At 41.2% G+C, this 19,836-nt stretch overlaps 1 protein-coding gene and 1 pseudogene across 11 annotated transcripts in view; one reads left to right on the forward strand and one right to left on the reverse strand.

Annotated features, from left to right (window-relative positions):
• The window catches only part of KIF1B (kinesin family member 1B), a 151,498-nt gene extending 132,276 nt beyond the window's left edge, over positions 1-19,222 (reverse strand). For all 11 annotated transcript variants that reach the window (XM_024976732.2, XM_005216995.5, XM_024976730.2 and 8 more), the window contains exons 1-2: positions 18,943-19,222; positions 4,890-5,070 (exon numbers count right to left, since the gene is read on the reverse strand). In XM_024976732.2, coding sequence (XP_024832500.1) covers positions 4,890-4,995 — 106 coding nt within the window. In that variant the 5' untranslated portion in view covers positions 4,996-5,070; positions 18,943-19,222. The remainder of the gene's footprint in view (positions 1-4,889; positions 5,071-18,942) is intronic.
• On the forward strand, positions 11,934-12,491 carry LOC101904590 (small ribosomal subunit protein uS11-like; annotated as a pseudogene).
• Positions 19,223-19,836: the final 614 nt, after the last annotated feature.

A 19,836-nucleotide genomic window follows, 5' to 3' on the forward strand; every position in this document is an offset into this window, starting at 1 on the left:
TAATTAGACAATAAAAAATGCTTCCGAAGTGGGAGAAATTTAGAATATAACGGGGTATTATTAAACAAAGCTATTTGTATGCACTCTAGTCTTCAAAATGTCAAGGCAGTAACCTTTATCTGTGCCATGGAAAACACTCCCTCTGAGACCAGAAAGTGCTTGAATAAAACTGCCACTACTCAGTTTTCAACTCTGGCACATTCCCTAAAGTACTCTTCACCCTCTTCTACTTTTTCATAAGAGACCTTATGGCAGGAACATTCCACTGCATTCCATCAACAATCAGCTTTAATCCCCGTGAGCAACAGTCCAGGCCAGCTTGCCAGCATAGCAGTCTTTTAATGCAGCTAACACATGTGGCTATAGCAAATTCATTTCATTTTTTGCAACAATTCGAGGTTCCAAATCCATGCTCTCTCCCAATCTTAAGCCCAATTTTTTAAAAAAACAAGCCATTAATACTTTCTAAATATAACAAATTGGCTCACGTGAAATCTCTCACTCAGAAATTATTTGGATTACGTGTTAGTCAAATTACTAAGAAAATGCCATATAAAATTGCAGGGGAAAAAAAAAAAGAAAACAGCAGAAAACTGAAAAACGCCAAAAATTCTAGAGGAAAATGTCTCTGATACAATTAGTGAATTAGCTTTTGAAGAACAAACACCTTTCAGAGGAACCAAAATTACCCCAAACTTATGACAAAGCATTCAGCTAGAAAACTAACACTACTTTTTCTAAGGCTAATGAGAGGTTTTTGTTTCAGGAGACTAATGTTGTTTTAAAAGTCACAAATTTCTCCTGGAGAATGTTTAAATGCAAAGAGGCAATGTGTTACAGGAGATTCCCAGGTGGCACAGTGGTGAAGAATCCACTGGCTAATGCAGGAGACTCAGGAGACACAGGTTAGATTCCTGGGTGGGGAAGATCCTCTGGAGTAGGAATGGCAACCCACTCCAGTATTTCTTGCCAGGAAAATTCCATTGACAGAGGAGCCTGGCAGGGCTCCATGGGGTCGCAAAGAGTTGGACATGACTGAGTGACTGAGCACACATGCATGCTTAATGTGTTAAAGAGGAAGAGAAAGATCAAGGCAGATCAGAGCCACTTGGACTGCTGTCTAGAAAGGATGTGGACAAAATATGATGGAAAAACCATTGGTAGTTCAGCATGGTGTTTAAGCTGGTCTAAAGGCTGGTTTTCATAGGAGTAGTAGAATATGCCCAGGTCTACTTTTTTTTTTCCAAGTCTATTCTAACCACATTAATTACTTTTAATAAAAACTAAGCATTTATTCTTCCATATTTCATCAAAAGACAAATATTTTCAATAATTCTGGAGATATCTTTGTGGGAAACAAACAAGAACGAGTAAACAAAACTCCAAAATTTATGGCCCTATCCTTAGAAAATGTTCAACCAGGAATCTTATTTCCTTCTTCAGTTTGCAATCTACCAGTGAAAACACCTGAAATCTTTCATCCAGAGTGAATATCAGTATTTGGGTAATTTTACCTTTTTCCCCCAAACTAACATTATTGTCTATACCATCAAAATAATAAAGTAAAAAAGGCAGCCATATATCTTAGATACAATGAAGACTAATACCTTTCTTATTAGCCATTAGTAAACTGGGATTTCTTTGGAAGGAATGATGCTAAAGCTGAAACTCCAGTACTTTGGCCACCTCATGCGAAGAGCTGACTCATTAGAAAAGACTCTGATGCTGGGAGGGATTGGGGGCAGGAGGAGAAGGGGACGACAGAGGATGAGATGACTGGATGGCATCACTGACTCAATGGACATGAGTCTGAGTGAACTCTGGGAGTTGCTGATGGACAGGGAGGCCTGGTGTGCTGCAATTCATGGGGTCACAAAGAGTCGGACACGACTGAGCAACTGAACTGAACTGAAACTAGATTTTTAACCTAGATGATCAAAAAAAAAAAAAAGGCAAAGAAAATCAAGTGGACCCAAATCCATTTCACATAACTATCCAGAACTACAGAAAATTTTAATTTGCTACATACTCCTGAACAGTCAATAGATTAGCTTTTTTATATCTGTTTAGTACTTAGCATATCATTACACATATAGTAGATACTTGTTAGTAAATAAAACCTATTAACTTTTTTGGATATCCTTTCATGCCAAAATCTCAAAAAAAAAAAGAAAAAAAAAACCACACCAAAAAACCAATTTTGACAAGATATAAATATGAAGTTTATTCGTGTGTTTACAATGCAGTCAAGACTGAAAGAAAAGTTATTATTACACCTGCTACTAATTAAACTATCTCTCAAAGGAAATCCCCCCTTGAAGTTACTTCTGGGAAGAGGAACTGGTTGCCTATGTGATGGGGTAAAAGGAATGATTGTACTGTATACTCTTCATACTTTTTGCAATTCATACCCTGTGAATGTCCTACCTATTCACAAAAATAAATCAAAATTGGAGGGAAATTAGGTAATGCTCGGAGAAGGCAATGGCACCCAACTCTAGTACTCTTGCCTGGAAAATCCCATAGATGGAGGAGCCTGGAAGGCTGCAGTCCATGGGGTCGCTGAGGGTCGGACACAACTGAGCGACTTCCCTTTCACTTTTCACTTTCATGCACTGGAGAAGGAAATGGCAACCCACTTCAGTGTTCTTGCCTGGAGAATCCCAGGGACGGGGGAGCCTGGTGGGCTGCCGTCTATGGGGTCGCACAGAGTCGGACACAACTGAAGTGACTTAGCAGTAGCAGTAGGTAATGCTATTTGACCTTGACAAAACTAGAAACATATAATCCATTTAAGATGTGGGCATTCTAAAATGATTACTCATCAAGGAAAAACATAGCAGTAGGTAATGCTATTTGACCTTGACAAAACTAGAAACATATAATCCATTTAAGATGTGGGCATTCTAAAATGATTACTCATCAAGGAAAAACATTAGTGTTATTACTTGTGCTAGTAAGCATTTTCCTTTATTTTTATCATAAGACTTTTGCATTCATGGATATGGTCTTGAAAAACATTAGTGTTATTACTTGTGCTAGTAAGCATTTTCCTTTATTATTATCATATGACTTTTGCATTCATGGATATGGTCTTTTAATACTCACTCTCTACTTAAAAGTTTTAATAAGATTTCCAACTCTACAAAGAAAGTACCAACATCCCAACCATGAATGAAACTCCATCTCCATGATACTGGGGATTTCTCCTGGATAGTTAGTATACAAAACGGATCAGAGAAAAGTAGACCTTTCTGGAATCAATTCTGGCTCCTGATCCAGGATTTCCTAATGTCCACCCTTTAAAAGAACTTGTGATATACCAGGACATTTAGAGGCAACACCAACAGTCAAAAATGCCTCCATACTAAGTTATAAATAAACGCATTTTTCAGAAAGAAACAAGAGGCTCAATAACCAGAATTTAATGTGCTCATTTCAGCAGCACCTGTACTAAAACCAGAATGATATAGAGAAGGCTAGCAAGGCCCTGTCCAAGGATTTAGTTATATACTGTGTAAAACTTAATTCTTAAAATGAAATAGAAATAAGAACATAGCCTCGATGAGTGACATTTAAGAATATAACATTAGTTAGAGAATAATACCAAATTCTGCATCTTTCTTTTACAATTATTCATAGGATATATAATTCACAGAATCACTGGCACAACTGACAAGGAAATGTAAAACACAAACAATGGTACAGCAGTTTGGACTCCAACATTTGACCCTTTTTCAAAAAAATAGAATGTTGCAAGTCCTATTTAGCAAGTTCAGAAAAATGTGTTAGCAAAAGAAAGTTCCAAGTTGTATACGGGGAATATGTATGTGTGTGTGTGTGCATATATATGGCAAACACACAGTAATAGAGAGTGATGGCTGGGAGCTGGGGGAGAAAAGGAGACATTGATCAAAGGGTACAAAGTTCTGGAGACCTAAAGTGCATCATGGTGACTATGGTTAATGATGTTTATGTAAAATTTGCTGAAGGAGTAGATCTCAAGTGTTCTTACCTTAAAATAAAAGGTGACTATCTATGAAAAGTGATGGATATGCTAATTAGATAGTGTTGATCATTTAAAAATGTATAAACATGTCAAAGCACCCATTGTACACCTCAAACATAACATATAGATTTATTTCCCACTGGGAGAATCCTCTACACAGAACACTGGCCCACAAACAGATAAGCATATTTCCTCAAATATTTAGCATTAACTTGGGTCTGAAAGAACAACAATTCTACTTTATCCCAAAGTTACAGGCTTTAAAATGGTAGAACTTACCATTATTTAAGTAATAGTTTGCCTACAGACCCACATCAAGTAACTAATGCAAGTACCAAAAACTCCAGCTTCCGTCATTTTTCACCTAAGGAATAGTTCAGAGAAACAAACCAGGAAGCAAGGACTGATCATTTTTAGTAATAATTTACAAGTTTATTATCTGCTTTAGCTATATCTGTCGTTCAACTCAAAGAATCATCATAAGGAAGCAGTGTAAGTGTTAAGACCATCTTGGTAAGCTCAAGTACTATTGAAAATCAAGGAAGTTAAAGCAATCTTGCACCCTCAATAAGGTATATTTCACAGCATCATTTACTAAAAATCACTGCTTACACCTTCACTATCATTAAGATTTCAACTTAATAACACTAGCTAAATTCACTCAGTTTTCTAGGGAATTCTCAATTGTAAAGAAGATAAACAGCCAATATTTAAATATGCTACAGCAAAAATCACAGGGGAAAACATTCAGTGGAACATTCAGAACAGCAAAGTTCCAAGTGTTACTAGCCACATGTTCATTTATTTTGATGACAGCAAGAAGGAAAGGGGGAAGGACAGGAAGATGAGACAGGACTGACAGAACACAGCATGCACTCACTGGTTGAGTTGCCCTGCATCTGAATGATGCACTTGGACTCTTTGCTGGTCTCTCGAGAATTGAAGGGCCGAACACGGACAGCCACCTTCACTGAGGCTCCCGACATTCTGACGGTCTTGTTATATATACGAAGTCCAGAAATAAAGAATCAAATCTTCTCAGGAAGTTATGTTCAAGTTTCCTTTAAAAAAGAAAAAAAGTTCATATAAGATAGGCAGAATTAAAGAAAACAAGGCTAATTTGAGCAGAAGAGCTATTAAATCTTAGTACTATTTGTTTCCATTTCTAAAAATCTCATCCCTTTTCTTCCCTATAAATCTTGTATGTGTGCATGAATAAATCAGTCACCAGTCTTGTCTGACTCTTTGTGATCTCACGGACTGTAGCCTACCAGGCTCATCTGTCCATGGAATTTTCCAGGTGAGAATACTGGAATGGATTGCCATTTCCTCCTCCAGGGGATCTTCCCAACCCAGGGACTGAACTCGCATTCTCTTACACAGGCAGGCAGATTCTTTAGCACTGTGCCATCTGGGAAGCCCCACAAACCTTATATTCTCAACAGTAAATTATCAGATAGAAAGTTAAAGACTGTAATTTGTTTTCCTGTTCCATTATCTATTTACCATACCTAAAAAGTCCCTAGACTTAATGATAAAAAATATTAACTGCAAAATAACAAACATCTTATTTACTCTCTGTTTTTCTGGATCAATTTCCAATAATATATGGAAAAAAATGTTTATCTGCTAAAGAGGGTTCCTACACAAGAAACTACCCATCTGCAAAACAACTTATTACTTGCTTTTAAAGAAATGCACTGAATTTTTATATTTTAATTTCAGTTTGAAACATCTAGTTACACGGTGTATATTTAAACAGCAAAGGACAGAGATAAGCTCCAGCTAGCTTCTTTGCCTGTAGGTATCCAGGAATTCCTTTAACTTTGATGACCCCTTTCTTAAGTATCTCATTTGGCCCTCACAACGATCCCGTACAATAATCACAGACAGTTCCAAAAGACCCAAGCTCTATCCTCTGACCCATGGCAGAATCAATTCACTACATTTCACTACTGAATGAAGCCACAGGGAAAACTGAACATTTTCTAGAGGAATAGTTTTTCTCCCCACAGAACAAAACGAACACCATTCAGTGAAAAGAACCCACATAAGTAATTTCCACAAGAAACAACAGATCTCAATCTGTACTCTGTTATATAAACATCTTCAAGAAGAACTGAACAAAAGAAAAAACTATAAAAGAAAAATACTTACGGGTCCAATTACCAGAGACCAAATTTTTGGTCCTGACCAGTTTCTTCCACATAATTAAGTAATGGTTAAGAATGCTCACCTCCAGCTGTACAACTAATGCTTTCCATAGGAAAAGGCAAAAAAATACTCTATCTTATTTCTTGTTTTTTGGGAACATGTCTGTTGTCTGTCTCTCACACCACCACCAGAATGCTCTGAAGATCTTGTCTGCTAGCTCTTTCATCAGATACCTTAAAATGGTGTCTGATGAAAGAGTTTACCACATGTTTGTTGAAGGAATGAGCTAATGAATTATATTTCCCAATTGTAAGAATTATCCTTTATCTGGTTTACTTTTTTATGTTTTAAATGATTATAATATTTATTGATATTAATATTTTTATATTTGCTGTGATGTTTTTTCCAGTCTGTTTCACATTTTATTTTACAATAAACAGACGGTTCTTTTTTTAGTACATCATTTATTTGAATTAAATTTATTAAATGAAAGCTTAAAATTATTAACTCTTCCAATCTATATAACATGACCTATAGTCAGTAGCTGAGTACTCTGTCAAGACAGTGAATGAAGCATTCACAAAAAGCAAGACACAGAACACACTTTAACTCCTCAGAGTCCACTTTAATATACAGCCAGCATCTCAACACTCAATGTGTCCCATTATCTTCTCCTTAAAACTAGCAATCTCTGCCAATCTTCCCATTTCTATCTGGCCCCATACTATAAAGCTAGGAGTCATCTTTGCTTCCTTCTCTTTGAATCCTTTCATTAGTGGTAACATTATTCATGAAATACTACATGAAAACTTTTAAAACATTAATTTCCATTTTTCTATCCCTTCCCTCCTCTCATTTCCTCTGCCCTAACCTTAATCCATGTCCTTACTACCTCATGCCTAGCATACATGCAATAGAGAAACTAATCTATGAGCTTTTAATTTTAATCCATGTCTTTAAATGAGGGTAAGGGGTTTGCACAAAACAATCACAGGATCTTTAGAAAAGTAAATGAGCCTAGACTTCAGATTTTGAGATAGGGCCCAGGTATGGCTAGTTTTGTTTTGTTTTGTTTTTTTCATTTTCTAAAAATTATGTTGTAAACCTCCAGCTGAGAACCCAACTTTATGCAACTGCCAACCCTACTGCAGTGACTTTCAATTTCACTTCCAAATCCAATAAACTTTTCTTACTCCCCAGTGCTTACAAAACCAGTCAAGGTACTCTGCGGCTGGTCAAGCGCCTTTACTATCCCACACACATTCTTTCACGTGTTCTAACAATTTCTCCCCCAAGAACCTTCATTTTCTCCTCTAGCTGATGGCCCAGCTCTAGTCTTACCTCTTTCAAATGAGGACCCAAACATTCCAGGAATCACTGGTATTTCCTACAGCACTTAAAACCAACCCCAAATGCACTGTGAGAACACTGCTATCATTTTACATGACTATATTCCAGCTTGTATGCTCTTTAATAGCTTCCCAAAGTGAACATCCTATTCCTTCAAAATCTCTTTGAAACTTAGGTTCCTTGAAAAAATGGCAATTTCCAAGTCTGGGCAAGAAATTTCAGGATGATTCTGGAACATTTAGTATGACCATAAGCATGAAATCAAAGACGAATGGGGTCACGGTGAAAAGACACAGCTGCCAACTGAAAGGGGCCCCCACTGGACAAAGATGGAATAACTGGAGCATAAAAACACATGCATACATACAGGCACACTGCATATGGACTGCAAAACATTAAATATATAAATTCAGAGGTTCATAACGATACTTCCAAAAATCTCATTACTCTGAAAACTGCAAATAAAACCAGGAATGGAGCATGCATCCAGTCCCTGTATCCTGTATGTTCCAGGATAGTCAAATAGTCAATGAGAGCAAGTTCTTTTCTATGGAAAAAGTCCAGCTAATAAATGCAGAAGAAATGACAGAAATAGAAAGTCACCATTTCCCACCCCTACTAACAAAAAGGTTCTCTGCATCATCACTATCTACTAAAAAAAAAAAGCCTTAAATGAAAGGCTGATTGATGTGGGAAGATTATATTGTATGAATTAGGGTAACATAATCTGAACCAAAGGATCATCAACCTTAACAATACTAACAGTGGGATACTGACGTGGCCCATGCCGCCTGATACACTCCAACAGGAGACACACAGAACCTCCTAGCACATATTCTTAGCCCACCCCCTTAAAAAAAAACACTGACAGAATCAAGACTCATTTACAGGACACACACGGAGCAAAGAAACAATTTAAACAATACCCAGAAGATACAATCACAGCCTAACCCAGAGTAGAGAAAACTCTACAGCTCAAGACACCCAGTAACTTTAATTAAATAGCATGATGGGCGGGGGGTAATAGAAGAGACAAATATTGACAATTAATGAATATTGTGGATATTTAAATTAAAAAAAAAAAAAAAAAAACTTTCTTCTTTTGTTTTCTACCCAGGGCCTACCGAAGTGCTGCTGCTGCTGCTAAATGACTTATAAACAATAAAGGCTGAAATCTCCTTGCTGACTTTTGATATAAAGTACCAGGAACCAAAATACTAACATCTTTAATACAGAATGTCCCCATACATACACTTTTCATCAGTTGTTTGACCCTTCTACCCAGCTATCCTCCCAGCATTTCATTCAACTTGACACACCCAAACCTCAAGTATCTTTCCACCTCCCCCAGCTCTTTTCTATTTCTTTTAGTGTCCTCACCATTCTCCTGTTCCCACAGGCTAAAGAGCTTGCTTCCCCTATCCATCTAATCAACGCCAAGTTACATGGCTTTCACCTATAAAATCTCTCTCATCACCATCGTACCACCGCTCTTACGCCTTCAATACATCTCACCCAAGACTATTAACTGTCCTAAGCCCTTTTTCTCCTCCTTCCTCTTGTCCCCACCACACTACACTCTACTGCCATTTTCATCTACTCCATCCACACTATGCAAAGCTGTCAGTGTTATACTCCTGAAGCACAAGTTTCTTCACTTAAAAATCCTCAAAGTTTCTCCACTGCCTATCAAGGAACGACTGAACTCCCCACACTGGCATTCAATGTGTTCTGTAACATAAACCACCTATTTTTACAAGCCCACAAAACACTGCCTTCCATCCACATTCCTTAACCACCACCCACGAGAGGGTTTTCTGAGAGCATCTCGTTTTTCTGCGCCTGTGCCTTTGCTCCAAAGCTCCTTTTACCCAGTGTACTCTTCCACCTCCCCTGTTCTTCTCAAAACCCAATTTTCTTCCAGGACCTTCTCATATGCTACCTATTTTTAAAGCCGTCATAGATTCTTCAATTCTTGCAAACCAAAGGCAAATGTTTCTCCACTTAATACTTCTCAACTCATTAACCTTATCTAGAGCAGAATAAGCTGTTTTGTAGCAATAAAGAAAAACAGCTTAAAGTTCCTTGAGGACAAGACAGAAATTTAGTCATGTTTCTAATCCCATATATCACATGGTCTTGAATAGAGGAGTCAAAACATTTTGGTTGAGTGGGTGTGCCACAGTCTATGGGGTCGAAAAGAGTTGGACACGACTTAGTGACTGAATAACTGTGTATCAACAAACTGATGTTGGAATGGTATCAATAAAAAAGCAAGCTGTTTCAAAATAAAGATGGACTGATGAAAAAGAAAAAGGATAAAATTAATTTCATACTCCTCCCTAATTAAAATAGCTTAACAGTCATTCTTCTTTGGAAGCGATATGTACGTTTTAAAATTACTTTCCCCAAACAACCTGAACCTAAACACATTTTTTCTTTTCTGATTTAACTGTCCTGTTGTAAAATTGCAACTGTCTTCACAAGCAAGTTAAATTTTTATACAGTAAAATAAGAAACTACAGTTAAGCGGGCTATAGCCAAGTGTTACTTTGTTACTTTCCTACAAACAAAGAGTATCTCTTTTATAATGGATGTCCATCAAAGAATTAGTTTCAAAACCTCCTGATCCTTTAAAAAAGTTACCAATTATGTAAATCTGAAATCAAGTTTAAATTTCAGTGAGAAATAACAATTACAGAATATTTTTAAGAAGTTATAGGAAAACAATAAAAATTAAAATACATTTTCCAAGTTTTAAAGAGCCAAAGGCAGGTAGGAAAGGCAACCATACATACTCTAAATCTCTTAATAGCCTCAGTTCTAGACTGTTCCTCTGACCAGTTTTCTTTCCTTATGACATATGATTAGAAGCATTATAAAGTGGAATGGAGCAAAAATTCCAGAAGCGTTCACTAACAATAGAGGGATAATAAAACATTTAGATCTAATTCATTTGAATTTTTCTAAATTTTTGCCCCATTGCTTAAATCTTGTGCAATTCTCTCGTGCCCTCAGAAGCACTCTGGATTATTGGGAGCCTAAGACAAATTCTCAAACTGACTTTTCAGCAAAATGAACAAACAAGAATGAAATAATCTTAGTTTTTTGGTTGGCTGGGTTTTGTAATACCCACCCCCCCTTTTTTTTTTTTTACAGAAAACAGCCAGGATTATATTCCTTAAACAGAGGTCAATTCATGTCATTCCCTCTTCTTAAAAGCCTTCAGTTGGTTCCCATGGCCTCAGAAAACAACCTAAAAATTGATAGGCCTCCACAATCCAACCTCTTTCTCCAGTCTCAGTTTTCACTGTACAACTTGAAACCTTCTTCACCAAGATCCTTATCACACCGAACATGTAATGCTTAGAAGCTCAATCTCCCTTCCAACCTATTACAAGTCCATATCTTTTGAGGACAAGGTCAAGGCCACCATGAGGCAGGAAGCATTAAGTCATATCTTCCTTAACATCCCCCTTTCTAAGCTAAAAGTCATACCTTCTATCTCATTGTTCCCTAAAAATGTTGTGTTGATTCCTCATTTTTCTACTTATTTCTTTCTTCCCTGTGTTGCAGTCAGCAGTTAACTCGCGTACATTGCTACTTTGTTCAGTATGTTTTTCACAACTAAAAATAGATTTAACCAAGAAATGCAATTTTTTAAATTCAACATTTATACAATCTGCTATATTCCCACAAATTTAGAATATCAACAAGCAATCTATTTAAAAGATAATCTTTTCTATTGAATACATTTTAAAGAATAAATTAGGGAATTCCCTGGCAGTCCAGTGATTAGGGCACTTTCACTACCGAGAAACCCAGGTTCAATCCCTGGTCAGGGAACTGAGTGACACAGCCCAAAAAAAAAAAAAAATGAATGATAAAAAAGAATAAGTGGATACCCCCAAAATAAGTATCTGCAGCTAATGAGCCTATTTTGGAAAGGTATGAAAATTTCCTTGTTATTATGGAAGTTGTGCGTTCTTGGTTGAATACTTTCCATGAGGACCAAGCAGGCTTTAGTATCCAATACTCCATGTCACTGAACAAGGCTGTACTGATAAAATGGCCCCCAAAATCTAAGAATTCATTTTTGTGTGTATATGTATTTTGTGTATGCATGTATATCTATTCTTGGTCTTTGACTCTACGGATAAAAATCAGCCATGAGCCAGGCTGCAAAAGCTCAAAATGGATCATATGTTAGGAAAGCTTCTTTCTGCATTCTAACCCAATGACAAGAATCAGACTGCACAGGAAGTTTCCTGACAGATCAGATTTTCAGTTTCAAATGAGATTAAACTAGCTCATTTAGGCTACCCAACTGTTTTAACCATTTATGAAAATAAATCAAAACAATTTTTAGATTAGACACGTGTCTTCTTGTCACTGCAATTAAGAAATCAAGAACCTGTTTCCGGTGGCAGAGTCTGGAGAAGACGCACAGAAATGGCACCTAGCAAGGGGAAGGAAAAGAAGGAAGAACAGGTCATCAGCCTCGGCTGAAGGAGAAAATATATTTGGTGTGTGCCACATCTTTGCATCCTTCAACAACACTTTTGTGCACGTCACCGATCTTTCTGGCAAGGAAACCATCTGCCATATAACTGGTGGGATGAAGGTGAAGGCTGACTGAGATGAGTCCTCTCCATATGCTGCCATGTTGGCTGCCCAGGATGTAGCCCAGAGGTGCAAGGATACGGGCATCACTGCCCTCCACATCAAACTCCGGGCCACAGGAGGAAATAGGACCAAGACTCCTGGACCAGGGGCCCAGTCAGCGCTCAAAGCCCTCGCCTGCTCAGGGATGAAGATTGGGCGGATTGAGGATGTCACCCCCATCCCTTCCGACAGCACCCGCAGGAAGGGGGGTTGCCGTGGTCGCCGTCTGTGAACAGGACTCCTCAAATTATTGCTTTCTGTTAATACATTGCTTTGATGTAAAAAAAAAAAAAAAAAGAAAAGAAGAAGAAGAAATCAAGAACCTTCCTTTTTACTGGTGACATGATTTGATTCTCATAATCCAAGAGGTCCATCCAGAAACAACAGCTCCTATGGCCTATGGCTTAAAATAAACTATTCTAAATTAAAGTTTTTCATTATTTTCTTATTTTTCACTGTTCGGATGGCTAACACTAAACTCTATCTAGTAAGTTAATTCAATCTAATAACTAAAACCACATCCTATAATTTTTATTTTACAGATCCACTGGGAACTCTGTCACCCAAAACCCAATATTCCACTTAAGTTCTATTGTCAAAGTGGATGACAACAGCTACGCCTGGTAACTGTCCAGGTTAAAATGAACTCAGCTTGGCTATGATGTAGAAATGGAAGTTTCAGTCAGAGGTTAATTCAAATTTGGTATGAGTCAAGGTTCTCTCTGAAATCTGCCTGTGACCACACCTTCGCAGCTACCTGCCTGGTAAGTAGCTCCTTAGCTGGGCAAGAATGCAGGTCAGACTTCTCCATGTGGCAACAATGTGTCAGTCTTGCCACATGATAAACCACTACCCAAAGTTTAATAGGTATGTTTTCAATGAGATGACAACACAAAATACAAGTATTCCAGGTTCTCACCAGAGTTATTAAATAATGAGTGTTCTGCTGGGATACTCAGACTTATCTTTACATAAAGTTATATACCAGAACCACATTAGTCACAGAAAAGACTTAAGTTATATTTTTATGTTGTATACTCAGTGTGGAAAGCAGGTGGATTACTTTTTTAAAATAGGTCTTTGAAGAACACTTCTTCCTTTTACTTAAAAGATCTGTTGAAAACACTTAGTATGTATATCTTTGCATCAGGATGTCTGTAACGCTTTCCTCTTAAAATTTCTTTAGAATTCATTACCAGGAAAAAAGATGCTCTTGACAAACCATTACCTTTCTTTTACCAGAATGAAAATTGTATAATTTCCTTTTCCCTTTTTGTCTGACTTTCAAAAGTTTCAAGACTAAGTTACAATAACATATCATACACTTTATATATATGGCAACCCACTCCAGTATTCTTGCCTGGAGAATTCCACAGACAGAGAAGCCTGGCGGGCTACAGTCCACGGGGCTGCAAAGAGTCGGACACGACTGAGCGTGCGTGCACATACAGACAAACTGCTGTAATCTGTGTATTTACTTTTTCCTCCTGTCATATAGATTTTTGTTTCTTCTCCATATTTAACAGCCTCATCATATCTACAGTATTGTGGTAAGCTGCTCAAAACCTTTCTCAAAGCAGTAAGTGATATAAATTACAACTAAATAAAACTTTCCTGTAATGCCTAATCTGTTATTTGACACTGAAAATGTTATGTAGTCAAAATTCTAGTTCTTAAAAACAAATAAAGTAAGTCTTTAAAAATTACACAAAAATTTGTGTTGAATAAATGATAGGCATGTGAGTGGCCAGAAAAGTACAAGGCCTGGAAGACTGAAACCAGCCCCACAGAACAGAAGCAGACAAAGGAGGGAGTGAAGTGAGCAGTACTTCCAGCACTGCACAGGCGTGAAACGTGCCCCCTGCTATCATAACAAAGGGCTGGAAATCAGAGCACCAGCAGTGTTGAAGTGGGGGATCAGGGAAGCCAGTCTGCGGTGGGCTGGGGAGTAATGAGGAGGCAAGAACTGGAAATGCAAGTATCCTCACTGCTTCCAGAACCTATGAGGGCAGAGAGATGACCAGAAGGGAACAGGAATGGAGAATGCTTCCCCTCCCCATCCCATTTCATTAATACAAAAGTCTTCTATGTTTCTATCCTTGATTCAACAGCTATTCATGGGGTGCCTACAACATGACAGGCAGTTGCAGGAGTCTGGGATAAATCAGTGAACAAAACAGACAAACATCTTTGCCATGGAGAAGTTTTCATTCTAGTAGGGCAGTGAAAGTCTGTCAGTCATGTCTGACTCCTTGCAGCCCCATGGACTATACAGTTGATGGAATTCTCCAGGCCAGAATACCACAGTGGGTAGCCATTCCCTTCTCCAGGGGATCTTCCCAAACCTGGAGATCGAACCCAGGTCTCCCGCATTGCAGGTGGATTCTTTACCAGTTGAGCCTCAAGGGAAGCCCTAGTAGGGCAGAGGGGACATTAAAATAGGTTATACAGAATATGAGGTGATATAAGTGCTATGAGGGAGGAAAATTACAGCAAAGTCGGGGGGATCAGGAGTGTGGTGGGAAGGGGTGCCAAGCAGATGCATGAATGAGGTCAGGAGAGGTTTGCTGAGGTAGTGAGGTTTAAGCTTAAGCAAAGACCTGAAGCAGGTGAAGGAATTAGCCAAGCAGATTTCAGGGGAAGTGTTTCAAGTAGCACAAAAGTCAGAGCAAAGGCCCTAACGTAGGACTGTGTCTGCTGTTTTCAAGGGGAAAACTGAGGGGAAACAGCAAAGACGGAAAGGGAAGTAGCCAATACAGCAAGTCCCAAACGAAAAGAAGGCAATGATACCCAAAACACAAGCCCAGGGGTGAGCAGAAGTCGAGAGAGTAACCTTTCCCTTGAGACTGCCTCACTGTGCGGCAGTAAGCAGGCCTAACTAAAATGGTCAAGATTTTAGAAAAGCCACTGTGGAGAGCGGGAGAGGGGACTGAGCAGAAATGCTCTGACGGACACCAGAGACAGCTTCAGGGGAGACCCAAGACCAGACACCCGCCGAGGCACTGATGCGCAGCACTGTGTGAGGGGTCTCCACGACACCGTTAAAAAGGGAGGCTACGGATGACGGGAATGACTCAAGACTGGCATGTGAAGAAATAAAGGCTGCAAGTACTAGTAAGAAAATGGCCGAAGCAACGCACCTGGAAATGACAGTGGAGAAAAAGCAGACGAAGAAGTACAATCTGAAAGGGGCTAATAGGACCAGACACCTGAGGTAGGAGAACACATAGCAAGAGACTAACGTGAGAGCTCTAAGTTACCAGAGTTTAAGACCTGAAGGTGATGACGTGTTAGAAGATACGGCCACAATAAGAGTTATGGAACAGAATGAACCTTACCTTTGAGCTGAAGTTAAGGAATTCTACAGTTAAGAGTAGTTACAAAGGAAGTTCAGCCTAGTGGACACTAACCACTTCTAGTGACCTTGGGGGAATCATTTAGCCTCTGTCTCAGTTTCACCTATAAAATGGGGATAACAGTATGTATTTTATATGGCTGTTACAAAGATTGAGTGTGTACATGTAACGTGGTTAGAAAAGAGCCTGGCACACAGAAAGAGCTCAGTAGAGTAAGCTATCCTATCACTATTGTTGTGATGTGGTTGTTTATACAGTTATGGACATCTGCCAGAATGGTGTCCGAAATTCGGACGGAAGGAAGAACTAAGACACACACCAATGTCTTCAAACAGAGCAATGGTAGAGGACAGTGTAATTGAATGATACACTTTGGCATAAACAATTGATATTAAATGTAAAAAATATTCTAAAATCAGTCATTTACAATCTTGTGAGTTATAACAAATATACAAACCACTGCAAAACAAAAACACCGACCGAGTATTAGATAATACATATTACACTGCAACACAGAAAGGGAAGAGGCTCTGGCTGAAAATCACAGAAACCGCCATGGCAAGGGTAGTGGTACACTAAACCATATGTACTAAAACAGAAAGGTGCTGGAGTTAACCTGATCTCACCACATCCACAGACACGGTAAAGCATAAGTTCCTGGAGTAAAGAACTACATCTCTACACACACTCAACTGGGAATGAATGTTGTCAAAGTGAGCATAAACAAATTACTGGGCCAGTCATCAAAAAACCCAAGTCAAAAGTCCAGAGCATCCTTTGCAGGTTTTTCCTGTCACAGCTGCATCTGCTTCATTTACCTTCTACTAGATGAAAAAGTTCTAAATGTGTATTTATCCACATGCTTTCATGAACTCCAGAAATTCACCAGTATCTGCTTGAGCAAGACCACCTTTTAAAGAGAACAACATGAAGTAGATATGCTATACCTTTCACTTTAGAGCCTTATGAAATTATATCACATGGGTTTAAAACCAAAGGGCTATCTTACCCCTGAGAAAGACCTGGTGTGCTCAGAGCCCTGGGAAGCGCTTAGAAACAAAGCAGGGGCCCTTTGTTGTCCTTCACTCTGTACCCAGGACAAGACCATAGCAGGAAGTGAGCTTGAAAGCTCCGGCCTTGGAGAGCCTCTGTTGGCACTTCTCTTGGCAGTTTATTCCCAGCACAAATTCAAAGTGGGAAAAAGAAAAGAGAGAAAAAAGGAAAACTGCATTCGTCTCTGGTCTTGAAAAGGAAAGTCTGCTCAGAAGTTGTACCTGATTGGATAAACTTTGGAAAAACAATCATCAGAGTGGAGCTGCACAAAATCTTGCCTCCCAGACTCCCATTCTGGTCTGACTTTACCACGTGCTGAGACTACATTTAACCACCATTCTTCAGATCTTGCTTACTAATAAAATAAATATAAAAACTTACATCTCAGAAATATTTCTTAATTGGGGCATGGAATTTAAAAACAAGACATTCTGTATTTCTCTCATTATTAATAAGATGCAAAAAACACTAGTTTCTGTTGAAGTCATTTTTTAAAAATTTCAACCAAGTTTCAAAAGAAAAGCTTAATGATAAAAATAAAAAATAAAGTGTTAAGACTATTCTTAGAAAACCTTATCTGAAAATGTTTAAGTAGTTCCACTTAAGTCACAGGAATTTATTCATTAAGAAAGGGAGTCTGAATGAAAGCAACAGGACAAAAAAGGTGGGCATGCCATTCTCCAGGGCCTGTCCACACCTAGTATGTGGGAAAAGACAGATTTATGGGCTCACACTAAATTCAGTTGTTGCTCCTATCTAGATCTTTTTCTTACAACGCTAACATGTGTGCACTCTTCATATTCCATCCTTAAGTGGTACCTTACCCATTTCACTTGCTTCATAATCCAAAAGCCATACCAAGTTAATTAGAAAGCATCACCTCACTTCTTAGAGAACACAAGCTAAGATTTTACTATGACTAAGCTAAGCTGACAAAATGCCAGCCTTTAAATAAAATATCCACCATGATATCACCTCTTAAGAGCTATTTGAATCCAGCCACTACACTTTCAGGGGGCTGGGAAAGACCCATTTAAGACACAAAGCAACATGTTCAGTATCTCCACAACAGCTGCCTAGAACAGTAAAGAGATATGTCAGCAAGGGATCTGTTGACAATCTAATTTCAGCCACCTCGAGATTCCACAAACCTGACAACCTGCGTCCTCAAAAATACTACTGCAACCCTCTCCCATCATTAGACTATTCCAGTTGACTTCACCTCTGCATATTGAGCTACTTTGAAAATATATCCATCCGGCGACGCAATATACTATTGATAATTCCAGGCCTCCACCCTGGTAAATTGGCCTTAGCAATCCTCAGATCTGCCTTTGTACGAGTAAGGCATCACCATCCCTCTGTGTCCATAGCCCTGATCATAGACGATGAACACAGAAATGCATCATTTCACCTCAAAGAGAATGCAATCTTGAAGGCACTTTGCCTTGGAAGCTCAATTAGCGATTCTCCAAGGAGGGAAAAAAAAGTGATTTCGGAGTTCCATTCTGGTTTTAGGGCCCGGAATGTTTTGTGTTGCATGAACAATAACTAGCTCGCTGGAGTAGCCTCCCAACCCCCACAACTTGGCTTCGGTGTGGCCAGTCACCCTGAAAGCTGCCAGGGCTGCCACTCGGTGCCTTCCAGCAACGGGACTTGGCTCCTAAAGGATTTGTCAGATCATCCTCCCAATATGGCTGCCAGAGTAATCCCAGGCTGCCGACCGCCGAGACCACACCAGCCCCCGCCACCGATGGCCAGCATCCAGCGAGCCCCCTCCCTTCCCACCGCGCTTCTCTCCAGTCCTTGCGACAGCGGCTCCCCCCGGCTCCCCCCTCCCACGCGATGCCAGCGCCTGCCTTCATCTGGCAAAAGGGCACAACCACATTCCTAGACGAAGCCTCGATGCCAACCCTAACGGAGGAGAGAGGATGGGGGTAAATGAGAAGGGTGGCTTCAGCACAGAGCACAGAGAGCCGTAATGTGCGCAAAGAGCCCGGGTAACCGACGGGCAGCGGCGGCTCGGCTGACCGCCGGAGACAGCCGGAACCTGGCGGCTCAGGGGAGGCGGAGAGCTGGTGCGGGCCACTGCTGGGGACCCGGCAGGCCGCTGGACCCAAGCCGGGCGCTCGCTGCTGGCCCGGGGACGGTCCCCCACCCCCGAGACCGAGACTCCCCCACCCCGCCCCGCCCCACTCGGTGCCCCGCTGGGGCAGCGCCCTCAGTATTCGCGGCTCCGGCCCGGCCCGGAGCTTCCCCGGCTCGGACCCCGCCAGCCCCCGGCCTGGCCGCCCCTCCCCCCGGGCGGTCCCATTCTCAGGCTGGAGCCGCAGCGCCAACCGCCGCCCGCCTTACCTCAGCCGCGCTGCGGACAGACTGACAGGCGGGCGGGAGGGCAGGGTCAGCAAGGGCCGCGACGCGCGGGGGCGCGGGGAACCCGGCACCGACGTTCCTTAGCGCGAGCAGCGGCCGCCGAGAGCCGCAGGGCGCCGCTCGGCAGCCCCATCACACAGCTGGCGAGCCCGGCATCAAGGGCCACGGAGGGCGGGAGTCCAGGAGACCCGGGCGCGGCGACCGGCGAAGAGCGGCTCAGCCTCGCGCTGGCACCTCCCAGGACCGCCGCCGTCAGACTGCTCAGCGTCCGTCCTCTCCAAGCTCCGCCTGCTGCCGCCGGCCTAGGACACCGCCCGAAGCCCGGCTGCCGTGCGTCACCTCGGTCCGCCTTGGCGCCCGCGACTGACACAGGCAGCGACCAATCAGGGTGCAGAGCTCCGAGCGACCGGCCAATCGCAGGGGGAACCGGTGAAGGGAGGCGGTGAGAGAGGCGGAGACGGCTGGGCGCCCCCTGGTGGCTCAGAAGCCGGAGCTGGTGTGTGGGGGTGCGGGGTAGGAAAAGGCGGCGCCCAGAGTCCCCTCCCGGGTGACCCCCGAAGGGCGTTAGTCGGCAGCAGCCAGCCGCGCTGGGCTAACTCGGTGATCCGCCTTGTAAGGGGACAAAGCAAGGCTAAGTGGGGCGGGGCGGGACTGTGGGGACCCGACGCCTGCGGAGGGGCAGAGACGAATGTGGGAGGCAGCCGAGTGTGGAGTCATTGTCTGTTTGGGAAACATCTCACCACGTTGAAGCCGCCGAACACTGCGCAGTCGGAGCTGAAACACGCAAAAGGATGAGTGTACTATCCCGCAGAAAGCTTGCCGGCCTATTCTTAGCGAGCCCGAGCACAACACCTCCCACACGCCACCTTGGGAAAA

This window comes from Bos taurus, chromosome 16 (assembly GCF_002263795.3).
Source record: "Bos taurus isolate L1 Dominette 01449 registration number 42190680 breed Hereford chromosome 16, ARS-UCD2.0, whole genome shotgun sequence".
Lineage (NCBI taxonomy): Eukaryota > Metazoa > Chordata > Mammalia > Artiodactyla > Bovidae > Bos > Bos taurus.